The following is a 12,442-nucleotide window of genomic DNA, read 5'->3' as shown; positions in this document are numbered from 1 at the left end:
ATTTTTTTTTAACCCATATCTCGCTCCCTTCCCAAAGACTACAAAAGTTAGACAGCACAAAGTAAGAGTCCTCAGTGTCCTTGCAACCTGGTAGATCGCTCCTCACTCTTACCTTTGTGATTCTTACCTCCACGCCTTTGTTCCTCTTTGCCCTCCGACATACCCTGCACTTTGGGGTGGTGGGCCACAGTTAAGATGAAATAGAAATTGTTGGACTTCAAGTTAGAAGACCCCAGATCCAAGAAAGCCATTTAACCTCTCTGACCTTAGTTTTTTGGTTTTGTTTTGTTTTGGTCTGTGAGATGGGCTCTGTGATGATATATTTTTGTAGCAAAGACTTTCCCAGGTATTAATGGCTTAACCTCAAATATTCTTAAGGCCCAAACTACCTTTTTGAAGACTAGTTGGGATGCTGTTGCCATGGCTCAGGGGGTAGTTGTTGGAGGCTTGAGTTATAAACGTGGTAAAGGGAGTGATGGATTCCAGAGACGACACAGAAGTAGGAGCAACAGGGTTCGGTAACTGACTGAATGAGGGGTCCAAAGGGAGGGGTGGGGGAGGATTCCAAGGCCTCTCTGCTTGAGCTCTGCAGCCTGAGTGACTGAGAGAAGGTGGGACCAGCTCAGTTTCGTGCCCCTCATTAACCCTGCGAGGTTTAGGAACTCTTGGTTGTTCCAAACAGAAACACACTGGGTCCGTATTCATTTTAAAATAATGACTGACATTGGAGAAATGCAACCTCACTGCCTAAACTGATGTTGTTCTATTTTGATTACACAGCATTCCAGTGTCTTTCCATCCTCCCCACCCTCTGGACTTTCTGATGAGCCCCAGTCTGCCTCTCCTTCGCCCAGCTATATGTGGTCCTCGAGTGCTCCACCCCGATACTCTCCACCCTACTATCCGCCTTTTGAAAAGCCACCGCCTTACAGCCCCTAAAGAGGAATGTCTGCTGGCTATTGAGATTATTGTGGCTTTTATATTTCTGCTTTAGTGGAAGTGTGTAGGGTACAAACTTTAAAGTGTGATTCTTATGCATAAAGTTTTGCAATGGCCTGCCAGGCTAAGGAAAGATAGGGAAGAAGCTTATTTGTTATCAGTGCAGAGCAGGGGTGGCTAGACTGAGCCCAGCACTTCCAAGAAGGGCAGCGCAAGGCTGGAGAGCCATCCCAGCAAGCAGCTTGTCTTGTTTGGACCTGCATTACCCTATGGCCCCGCCTCTGTGTGCAGCAGAAGTGTGGTTGCCATCTGCTTCACTTTGTGTAAATGGAGTGTTGTCCTCCGGCCGTTGGCAGATCGCCACCCTAGCACCTTGGTTGAAGCGCCTGGCTTATAGGCCCTGTCTTTCCCTACCACTAAAGTCAGTCCCTAAGGAAAATTTCCCAGATGATGGGGCTACACGGTAGTTCCAATGCAGAGAGTTCTAAGATTTTGTTTGCTTGTGTCTGGATGCTGAAAAAAGCTGCCCATGTCTCTTACTCCTTTCTTCTCTGTATTGTAAAAATGGCTATTGTGATCATTCAGCTCAGCTTTTGTGATTGGTACCTCCCAAAGGGAAAAGTGCAATAGTCCTTTGAGTAGTGGGGAACAGGATTGATTGTTCAAGAAGCACTGAAATACACAGAACATGTGAGATGTTTTAAGTGGATCTCAGTTATACATCGGGTAACTTAGGAGACAGCGGTTCTACTACATGTTGCATTTGCTGCAGGAGATACAAATCTTACGGTTAAAATTGAGTTCAAAAATGCTAGATTAGGTTCTTGGGTCGTGTTATGATTGTTACTAATCTTTGTGACTGTTTATCTTCAAATATTGTGCTTCAATCCCAGCAAACCGCACGTATCCTGCACCCCACCCCAAAAGAATCATCTGTATTTTAATGCCACTGCTCTTATTGGTCCTTTTTTCTGTTGAGACCAATCATGACAGTGTTCAAGGTTATGAAAGTGTTACAATGCCGCTTTGTCTGCAATACCTCAAATGTAGCCAACTTGACAAATTCTTAAGTGTTATCGTAGATTTAAAATCCATCTGGCACATTGTGGTAGGTATTTGTACAGTTCTTTTAATTATACATAGCTTTAAACCTCAATCTGATGAATTTAACACTTCGGCACCATGCCTTCATTTCAGAATGAACACTTTCATTGTGATCTTATGTTAACCTGAGAATCGATTGATTTAAAGGAAGATTGATAATCCTATACTTGTACAACATAAAAATACAGGGCTACAGGAGGGTACCTAATTAGACAGTTCTGCAAACACAGAACACATACAGGAAAAATTTCCAGCCAATTTCGCTACCTCCCAACTTCATGGATTAGAGGTAGCAGGCAAATGCTGGTGCTCCCATCTACCTTGTAGACACCCAGCCATCAAGAGTTACCAAGGTACAACCAGTGTGCTCATTGTTCACAGTAAATGTTTGCAAAACATTCAGTTTAACTTTCGGCATCACGACTGATGTCTCATCTGGATTTCAAATCTGAACAACTATAATCCTTTTGCGTTATATAAAGTTACTATTATTTTCTACAGTTCTGAGCATATTAAAATTCTATTGGATTTCAAAAAGGGACTAATAACCAATTGACTTACTATACAAATATCAACTTGTAATACTCAATGAAATTTCTTGCTGTTTACACTTTACATTTTGCTTTAGTGAACGTGTATGGGTATTTAATTTTTTTAAAGGCACCATTACATAGTATATCCTACATTTATCACATTTCTTAAAGTGTCAAGATTCTATGACTCATTTCTATGTATTTTTCTTACTTTACAAAGTAACTTGAAACAGTATAGATTTTGTAACACTTAATTTGAGCAGCTTCTTTTTTTAATCACATTGAACTATAAAAAGTGCATGTTACCTTAGAAAAGTTAATATTTGCTGCTTTACTCTTTTGCAAAAACATTTGCTGTAATGAAGGAATTTGTATTTCCAAAATGTACCTTGACTGCATTTTGTAATATTTACTGCTTTATTCCTAATTCTGCTTTAAAGTATTGAACTGGGCATGAAACATTAAAATATTAATCCAGAACCTGTATAACTGGATGTTGCTTAAAATCTGTATCACTGCCATGTTGGAAACCCAGACTGCTTTTGTGATGTTTCAAATTAATAAAACTATCCTCCTCCTTATCAACTTACATGTGTCTTCATGGAATCAACAGAAGTATCACACTCTAAAGCAACTGACAGCAGCTGACTCACTTTTGACTATTATGGTTCAAGATACAATGGGCATGTGATTAACCAACATATAAAACCTAATGGGAAATTCTGTCATGCCGTCATCAGAAATACAGTTCCAGTCTCCTGCTACAAAAACTGAAAAACAACAGAACATAAGCTATGTAATTTCTGAAAGAACATCTTGTAAAAAATGCACTCAAAAATCAGAATTAAAACATTTTATTTTTGCCATAAGAAGCTCTACGAACTAATATCAGGTAACGGTTAATGAAAAGTAGAACTTAAAGTCATGACAGAGAAGAGTGAACAAGTATGAACATTACAGTATTGGATGGAAATGAACAAGGTTTCATATGATTGACAGAGATGAGAAAGCCAGTGCTGCTGAATTAGTATTTAATTCTTTAGAATATGCACGCCTTGACAATACAAAATACCTTCATCATTTTTACCATTTGTTTTATCTTTTTGGTACAATGGGAAAAACCCAGCATCAATTCCTCATAGCGGTTGTGTGTGTGGGATCATTACCACCAAAATGATAATCATTTAAGATTTATTCTAAAGTGAATCTTGCAAGATTGCTACAACATTTAAAAATCTTTGCTTAGGGGCTTCCCTGGTGGCTCAGTGGTTGAGAGTCCGCCTGCCGATGCAGGGGACACGGGTTCGTGCCCCGGTCCGGGAAGATCCCACATGCCGCGGAGCAGCTGGGCCCGTCAGCCATGGCCGCTGAGCCTGCGCGTCCGGAGCCTGTTGCTCCGCAACGGGAGAGGCCACAACAGTGAGGCCCGCGTACCGCAAAAAAAAAAAAAAAAAAAAAAAAAAAAATCTTTGCTTTGTTTGAGCACTTTCATTTTGTCATCTTTTAACAAATTGCTATTTCAAAGTTCCTATCCAGAATATTTATAGGTAATTTAGCATAGGAGCAAATCTGAAGCCAACTTAAAAGGAAAAAAAGGAAGTTCAATTGCCAGAAAACTAAGTATAAAATAGGAACACCCCATGACAAGCTTTGAACAGCCTCTTGCCACAAATTTCCAACCCCATAAATATTGGGGGTGAATGGTTTTAATCCCAAAGGAGTATTCTGCATGAATTCTGAACTTTGTATATAGAGACTTGTAGAAAAACAGAAGACCCTGACATACATGCAAGTAAAAGTCTTCTGGCAAAAATACAATTTAAAGTGATTTTTCCAGTTTTCCTCCTCCCAAAAAACTCTAGAAGATACCTTCAGTAGGCCAAGTTGAAATTTCACCCTCAGAATTTACATAGAGCACAGCAGCAGCAAATAATTATATCCAGATAATTAAGAATGGATAGTTTTCCATTATAGAATTAACTCCTGGTTTGTCATAATGGCCTTGTAGAAACCACCAAGTTTTATTATGACAAACTAATTTACCTAGCAGTTTAGTCTGAAAGGACTGGAAGCTCTGCTGATATCAGTATCAGTCACACTTGTAGAAGAATTATGTCTAACTGGTAAAACAGCATTAATGAAACAAACAAATTTCCACTGAAAAGATTTCAGAGTGTACCCTATAGTCAAAGAGTAATGTTATCAGTACCTACAAAGAAAGGAAACAGATATTGCAATTCCAGAGATCAGACTCTTAAGTTGTAAGGTAATTTAAAAATTTCCAAGGATTAGTTTACAAAATGGTCTTAAGGTCTCAACTCACAGAACAGAAAACGGAAAGATGCACATCATTCTAATCCTTGGTAAAGCAAAGGAGTATATTATTTTTCTTTCTTCTCATATTACTGCAAATACTGATGCCTGATACCCTCAGCTACCATCTTAAGAAACACTGAAACCATTATCTTCAAGTCTAGATTACTGTAAGAATGACGTATACATGAGAAATTATGATTAAAGCTTTAAGTTCAAAGTCAAGAAATAGACTATTTTCAAAAATACGTGGTTAAGGAGAAAGAAAATATCTATGTTGAATTAAGAAATACTTAAGCAAGGTTACAAATGACTAATAACTATGCACAACAATCTTTTTCAATATCTATTAATTCTTTTCCTTTGCAAAAATTCATTTACAGAAGTTCGACAAGTCAATCCTGTTATAAATGCTAGGCTATATATTTGTTCCAACCTGCTTCCCTTTTAGTACTAGCACTTCAATAAGTTTTTACTTTATTTTCTAAGTGTTTAAATATGTGTCATTTTAAAAGGGAGAAAGGTGGTATTTATTGTTCTCAAGATAAATGGGAATCAACAAGCCTATTTAACTTCCACGTATAGCTTCTGAATGCTATAATACTGCAGCAATTTGCAGATGGAATGGAACTTATTTTAGAAGGAGTAAAAACCTAAAAGGTCTTGCTGAAAGGAAAATACTAGATCACTGACTCAACTATGTCAAATAAAAACTTCCTATTAGAGATTCTAAGTAATATGAACATTTAAAAATATATGCCAGTAGCCTCCCGCCCAAAATATACAGGCGTCTCATTTGTGAAATTTGTCATTTATAAAGATTTATACATAAAGATTAATTTGGTGGCTTTCAGATTCAAAATTTGAAAAATGTCATGGGAATATTTTTAACCATAACAAGCAAAAAGGAAATCTCCATTTACTTCCATTCTCTGTCGCTATCATATAAGAGTGCAGAATTCAAAACAAATGCGACAGATCATTTCACCTCTTCCTGTCTGCACTACAGAGATTTGTTTTCCTTTAGTATTTTTGCCCATGGAAACCACACTGCAAAGGTATATATACAGTAGTCCAGCCACAGGTCTTTTCCAGACTATGGCAATAAAAGCAAGGTTTAATTCTAATTAGCTAAAACTACTTCATTGTTCAAATGAGAGATTTGTCTGCACGGCCATTTTCATGAGGGGCAGGAGGTTGCTATCCATTTGGGTTAGCAGAATACACAACCAAGCAGAGATTTATTCTGAAAATTTCCAGGACAACTTTAGAAGTTCTTGTTTACTTTTTATGCCATATATAAGACACGACACATTTATAGTCTCAATAATAAGAAAATTGAGAATCATCAGTAAAGTGCTAACACGGAAGGGGAAAGTTGCAAGATATACTAGGGTATGCTAATAACTCCAGTTATTTTCAAAGAACATTCAGACTGCTTCAAATTCTATTCAGGAAACTATCTCTCCAAGCTTTTTTTTTCTTTTTGCCTCTTTTAAATGTGCTGAAAGCTAACTATAAAAATGGATACTTGGGGGGGAAAAACTTCTCAATCTCTATTCAAACTTTCAGAATAATTTGCTTCTAAAAAATTATCAACAAATAATCCAACTAGACTACCTTCAGATGACATGGCAGATCAAATCAACTTGTTTTCACCTTTGTTTTACAGGTCTTCTGAAAGCCCTGACCCTTAATCCAAACCAAAACTTTCTGATATTTCAAAGGAGTTCAATAAGATTCTGGTATTATAAATTCAAACTCAGTACTGCCATCTGTTACATTCTGTTTAAAAATTGAATCATTTTCCTGCTGAATAAAAATATCTTCCCAGGTCATTGGCTTGTTCTGAGGAGTAGATGTGGTCCCTACTGGAGGTTCTTTCCCAGCATCAACCTTATACCCAATACCATCATCCTTCATGACAGGCATGGTGCCTGACTTATCAGAAAGGTATGCATATTGTCTGATCTGTAAAGACCTGCATGGATGTAAACGATAAAGCTTTGAGTCTCCAGAAGGATCTTGACTATGAACTGACTTTATGTGTGAAGACATAAACTGATAGTTGATGAAAGACTTGCCACAGGCCAAACACTGATACCTTCTCTCCCCTGTGTGATGAATTTCATGCTTTGTGCGATATTCTGCAAGAGGAAATACCTTCTCACAGTAACGGCAAGGATACTTCTTCTCCCAAGAATGAATGTTAAAATGTCTCCGCAAGCTTGTCAGACAGACATACGACCTTTTGCATACAATACAGATATAATAGACCCTTCCATCTACTATTAACTCATAGTGATCATCATGTTTTACCTTCATACGTTTATTTGCCGTCTCACTGCTAGATGTTTTTGGTATCTCATTCTCAAGTCTGGCCTCCCCTTCGTCAGGGTCATCTTTGACAGGGATCACTATATCATAAGTATCTTCACCAATATTTGCATAAACCTTGCAACCCGTCGACAAGCCTTCAATTTCAGTAGCTGTATCTAAAGTAATAATCTTCTGACCCTCCATTAGATGTTTTGATCCTAAACCTGGATCATTAGTGTTTCTAGTAATTATATCTGAAATTTTTAAAGAATTAGAAAGTGGCTCTTGCAGAAGTGTAGGAATCTGCATCTTCTGTATCAACGATCCATCAAAAGCGGTATTTGGGGGGATCTCAGCCTGTGGGACCAAAGATGTATTACTGACCGCCGAGTCTGGACTGGAGCTAATAGTGTCATCATCATCATCTATAATTTCCTCCTCCTCCTCTTCATTGGCCTTGTTTCCTGTTAAAACAGCATTGTTTGGTGGCTGCTGATTCTGCACAAGTACATTGATTGAAGGAGACATATGATTTGGAAGTGAAGAACTGACATTTGGTGGTGTAGTAAGTGATGTCTGATTTAATAAAATGATGTTGGGAGTCAGATGTGTTGGGGCCGAGGATACCAATAATTTTTCACTTCCTTGTGTTTGGTTCAGAGTTGCCTGATTCACAGAAGTAGGAAGTTTCTGAGTAGGTGTGATATTTGTTAAAGGGGGAGAGCTATTGCTCGCACAAGGTGCAACATCTGAAATAGCAACAGAGCCTGGGTTAGGCTGGACCTCTGCCACTGTATTGGTACTTGGCAAAGTCTCCTTTGCAGGCAGAATCTCAGAGCAGAAAATGACGTCATCGTCGTCATCATCTGAATCGGTAACAATGATCTTTTTCATCTCATAATCTTCAGCAGATAAGGAAAAAGACTCTGTTATAATTGGCATTATAGTGGCCCCATTTTCTTGGGCTTCATCTTTTGATTTTTGTATTTCAAGGTTCTTGTCACTAGAACCAGGAGGTAAGGTTTCTGCATTACCATCCTGAGCTGTACCTGAGATGCTTTTAACCTGTGACAATGGGACACCAAGCTCTGCTATAAATTTAACTCCTAATAACTGCCCTGATTTAATTAACTCATCAAGTAAATCTGATCTAACACGAACAATTTTAGAACTATAGATATAATTGAGAATTTCTGCAAAGATCTCTGCTCTTATAAAGCTCAGTTCAACAACTTGCCCAGCAACTGAGAAGAGCTGATGGAAGTAAGTACTAGAAGCTGAAAGGATGTTCCTGTGGGCTCGGAATTTTCGGTCTTCCACAATAACGGTAACATCACAGAAGAGTCCATGGCCGCGTTGCTCATTCAAGGAGTTCAGCAGACTGCCAGAGTATTGAATGTCTGTAGCAGAAATCAGTTTTCTACTCTCCATGCCTGTAAGAGAAAGGGAGGGGGAGGATGGGAGATTAGGAAAGAAGGACAAAAGCACTTCATCATTCAGAATTTCAGCTACAGCATCATTAACTAGTTTACTGGAGTTTTACCCGAAGTTTGATATAACTTTTTGGTTTTTATATAAATTATTCTTACAGGCTGGTTTTTGGACCACATGTCAAATCTCATGACTTTCCCCTGAGAAGAGACAAGCCAGTTTTAAATTGATCTACAGATTTGAACATTAATCTCTTCCTTTGAATCTTAGATTCATGCATCACCACTAGGCTAGTTTTAAAGACTAAAATTAATTTTCTTAGTTCCAATTTTGGATTTTCTCCTCAAGAAGAGTTAAGAGTTAATTTTTAACTGTCTTAAAACTTTAAGAAAAATCTTCATCATGAACACATAAAAGTTATTTCACCTGTAAATGAATGTTTTGAATGTCAGAAAAGCTTGGTGTGTGCAACACTGAGTCCAAAATATGTAGTCTTCCTAAATTTTAACTTATCTTTAAGAACATATTCAACAGCTATTCCCTGCAGCCAGTGACTAAATCAGAATTTATAAACACTGGCAATTATTACCTCTATTATTTTTCTATTCTTACTTTGATTGGGATGCCTCATCTGGATAAACTATGAAACACCTTTCTTACCCTCTCCTCTTTCTTCTTCCCCTTGCCACTTCCCCTCACCTGCCTACCCTTACAATCTCCAGAGATGGAATGTTAAACAGAGTGCCAAATGAAGTCAACAGATGCTGTTGTGAAAAAATAAAACAAAGGAAAAGAAAAGTTTACCATTTCTTAAAGCTCATTTGCATGAAAACACAAAACATTGAATTTTGTTGGTAAAGAATTATGAGCATTGATATGAGAACTTTCTTCACACCAAATGAACTAGTGAAAATTAAGATATAAACTTACTGGAATAGAGCAGACATCACTCTAGAAAAAAAGGGGAGGGGGACTGTCAATAAATAGTATTGCTGTGTACCACCCCCAAAACAATTTTTGGCACTTTGCAGAAGATATATCCAATAACAATGACACGGAATTTAAATAAATAAATAGATAAATAAATACATGTATATATAATTAAAAATTAGTTGACCTGAGAAAACCATAATTCAAAAAGAGTCATGTACCACAATGTTCACTGCAGCTCTATTTACAATAGCCAGGACATGGAAGCAACCTAAGTGTCCATCGACAGATGAATGGATTAAGAAGATGTGGCACATATATACAATGGAATATTACTCAGCCATAAAAAGAAACAAATTGAGTTATTTGTAATGAGGTGGATGGACCCAGAGTCTGTCATACAGAGTGAAGTAAGTCAGAAAGAGAAAAACAAATACCGTATGCTAACACATATATATGGAATCTTAAAAAAAAAATGGTTCTGATGAACCTAGGGGCAGGACAGGAATAAAGACGCAGACGTAGAGAATGGACTTGAGGACACGGGGAGAGGGAAGGTTAAGCTGGGATGAAGTGAGAGAGTGGCATGGACATATACACACTACCAAATGTAAAATAGATTGCTAGTGCGAAGCAGCCGCATAGCACAGGGAGATCAGCTCGGTGCTTTGTGACCACCTAGAGGGGTGCGATAGGGAGGGTGGGAGGGAGACGCAAGAGGGAGGGGATATGGGGATATATGTATATGTATAGCTGATTCACTTTGCTGTACAGCAGAAACTAAACATTGTAAAGCAATTATACTCCAATAAAGATGTTGAAAAATAATAAAATAAAATAAAATAGATAAGTGGGGGAAAAATTAGTTGATAAGTACTTTTGGTAAAGAAACACTTTTTATTGCTAATATTCTTTCTCTTTAGAGTTACCAAAGTAGTACCACTGTCACAGTTCTTAAGTTATATACACGTGGAAGACAGGGCGTCTCAAATATCTTCTAAATTTTTCAAAATAATAGCTTAAAAACAAAAAATAGGAGAAAAGTCTAGAAATCAAGGATTTAAAACATCATGTTATAAGGCATTGCTTGTTAACGGTACCAAGGAATTCCAGGTTACCATAAAGGCATTCATCAGAAAGGGTGACCTTTGGACAGCGAGCCAGCAACCTGGGCTACCGAAATATGGGGATTTCGACACAAGTCCCTTTTCAGTGGATAGATAGGTTTTCTGAATACGGTCCCACTATTTTTGTCGTTTGCACATGGGTGTTCCCAATGGGGGAATGATTTAAATGTACGTGTCCAGGTGACACCGGGACTTGGTTTCATTTTGTTGTTTAGGTTACCTCCTCTTCCCTGTTAAGGTGGACCCAGGAACAGCACAAATCGGTCTGAACCCACCCTAACCAAGATTTGCGACCCGACTGTGGAAAAGCCGTTCCTCATTCCTGTGAGACAAATCCTTGACCGAGGGCAGGTGAAGGTGGGAAAGAGAAACACCACCCGCGAGACTGAAACAACCGACACGCGGCTCCCTGCGGCAGCTGAACCCCATCTTCCTCCTTCCACCCCCTCTTCCCATTCGCACCCGGCCGGCTGCAACCGAGGTTTTTAACCCCCATTCACGCGGAAAAGCAGCTTCTCGCAAATACAGATGGAGGTCCAGCCAGCACAGTCAGGGCGGGGGTAGTAAGGCGAGGCGAGCCGGGGAAAGTAGAAGGTGGCGAACTGGAGGGTGGGGTGTTGGGAGGGGATGAGGCCAAGCAGGCGGCATTGTTATGCCCTGGGAAGGGGACGGAAGGGGAGGATGGGCCAGGCCGAAAAGCTCTAAATCAAAGGGCTAGGAGGGGAAAAGAGGCGCAAAAAAGGCAGGCAGAGGGGCGAGGAAAACGCCGAGCGGTTCTCCGCGGTGGGCTCCCCACGCTCCGGGCCTACCCCGGGCGCCGGCAGACCCTCGGCCCCTGACGGCGGAGGGGACCGCGCCGCGGCCCTCCCGGTTCGTCCCCTCCTTCGCTCCCGGGCCCACACAAAGAAAGGGCCGGAGGAGCGGAGCCTCCGTCTCCGCCGCTTCCTGGTTCAAGTGAGGAGAAAGCGAAGGCAGGCGCGGCCCAGGGACGGAGGAAGCAGGCGCGATCCCTCGCCCCCTCCCGGGTCGCGGCCGGCTCCTCACCTGCTTCCCGGCGCTGCAGCTTCTCGTCGTCGGGCCGCGCGGAAGGGTGGGAGTCCTCCAACAACCAGAAGCCGGACTCCGCGGCGACTCGGCTCCTTCTTTAAACGTCGCTCCAGTCTTGGTCGACGTCGACGCGGCTACCACCTCCCGCCGCCACCACTGCCACAGCTGCCCCAAGCCGCCGACAGAGGGCACCGCGCGGGGGCGAGGCGCCAAAGGCAAAGGCGCCCTCCTCTTCCGAGTGCGGTTCGGCTCTTTCCGGAGGGGCCCGAGCGTTAGGCCGTGCCGCTTCGGCGTCCCACTCCGCCTTCGGCTCCTTCCGCAGGGGGCGGAGGAAGACTGGGAAGTACCGGGAGAGCTCGGCCCCTTCCGGAGGGCGAAAGGGTGGGAAAAAGGAAAGATGGGGTAATGCGGTCACAAACGGTTGGGATGCGAGGGAAGGTAGTCGCTTTCGTCTACGTTCCGTGTAAGCTTCTAGGGAGTAAAAACTGAGAGACTAGACGGGTTTCATTTCTTTTGAAAGTTTGAAACTGCTCTATTTAATAGCCTGTTAGATGATAAACCACCTTGAAATATAATCAGAATAAATATAATCAAACAATGTATCAACTCATTATGATTTATGATAATCCAAGTTCTAGGATAACACGATGACAACTGCATTATAATATATACTTTGAAGAAATAAATTCAGTTTTTGGA

At 40.5% G+C, this 12,442-nt stretch overlaps 2 protein-coding genes across 2 annotated transcripts in view; one reads left to right on the top strand and one right to left on the bottom strand.

The window, feature by feature from the left end:
- The window catches only part of TMEM255A (transmembrane protein 255A), a 46,248-nt gene extending 43,106 nt beyond the window's left edge, over window positions 1-3,142 (top strand). The window contains exon 10 of the mRNA XM_082681832.1: window positions 781-3,142. Coding sequence (XP_082537958.1) covers window positions 781-939 — 159 coding nt within the window. The 3' untranslated portion in view covers window positions 940-3,142. The remainder of the gene's footprint in view (window positions 1-780) is intronic.
- A 902-nt stretch (window positions 3,143-4,044) lies between these two features.
- ZBTB33 (zinc finger and BTB domain containing 33) lies at window positions 4,045-11,887 on the bottom strand. Its single transcript, XM_082681373.1, has 2 exons — window positions 11,741-11,887; window positions 4,045-8,641 (listed from the first exon to the last, which is right to left on the bottom strand). The coding sequence occupies exon 2, from the start codon at window positions 8,637-8,639 to the stop codon at window positions 6,621-6,623; it is 2,019 nt and encodes a 672-aa protein (XP_082537499.1). The 5' UTR covers window positions 8,640-8,641; window positions 11,741-11,887; the 3' UTR covers window positions 4,045-6,620.
- Window positions 11,888-12,442: the final 555 nt, after the last annotated feature.

This window comes from Grampus griseus, assembly GCF_964374135.1.
Source record: "Grampus griseus genome assembly, chromosome: X".
In the NCBI taxonomy this organism is placed as follows: Eukaryota; Metazoa; Chordata; class Mammalia; order Artiodactyla; family Delphinidae; genus Grampus; species Grampus griseus.
Note: the sequence above shows the minus strand (reverse complement) of the source record. Positions and strands in the feature narration are given on the sequence as shown.

Coding starts and splice junctions, on each gene's coding strand:
- ZBTB33 (XM_082681373.1), bottom strand. CDS start 8,639: ATGGAGAGTAGAAAACTGATTTCTGCTACAGACATTCAATACTCTGGC.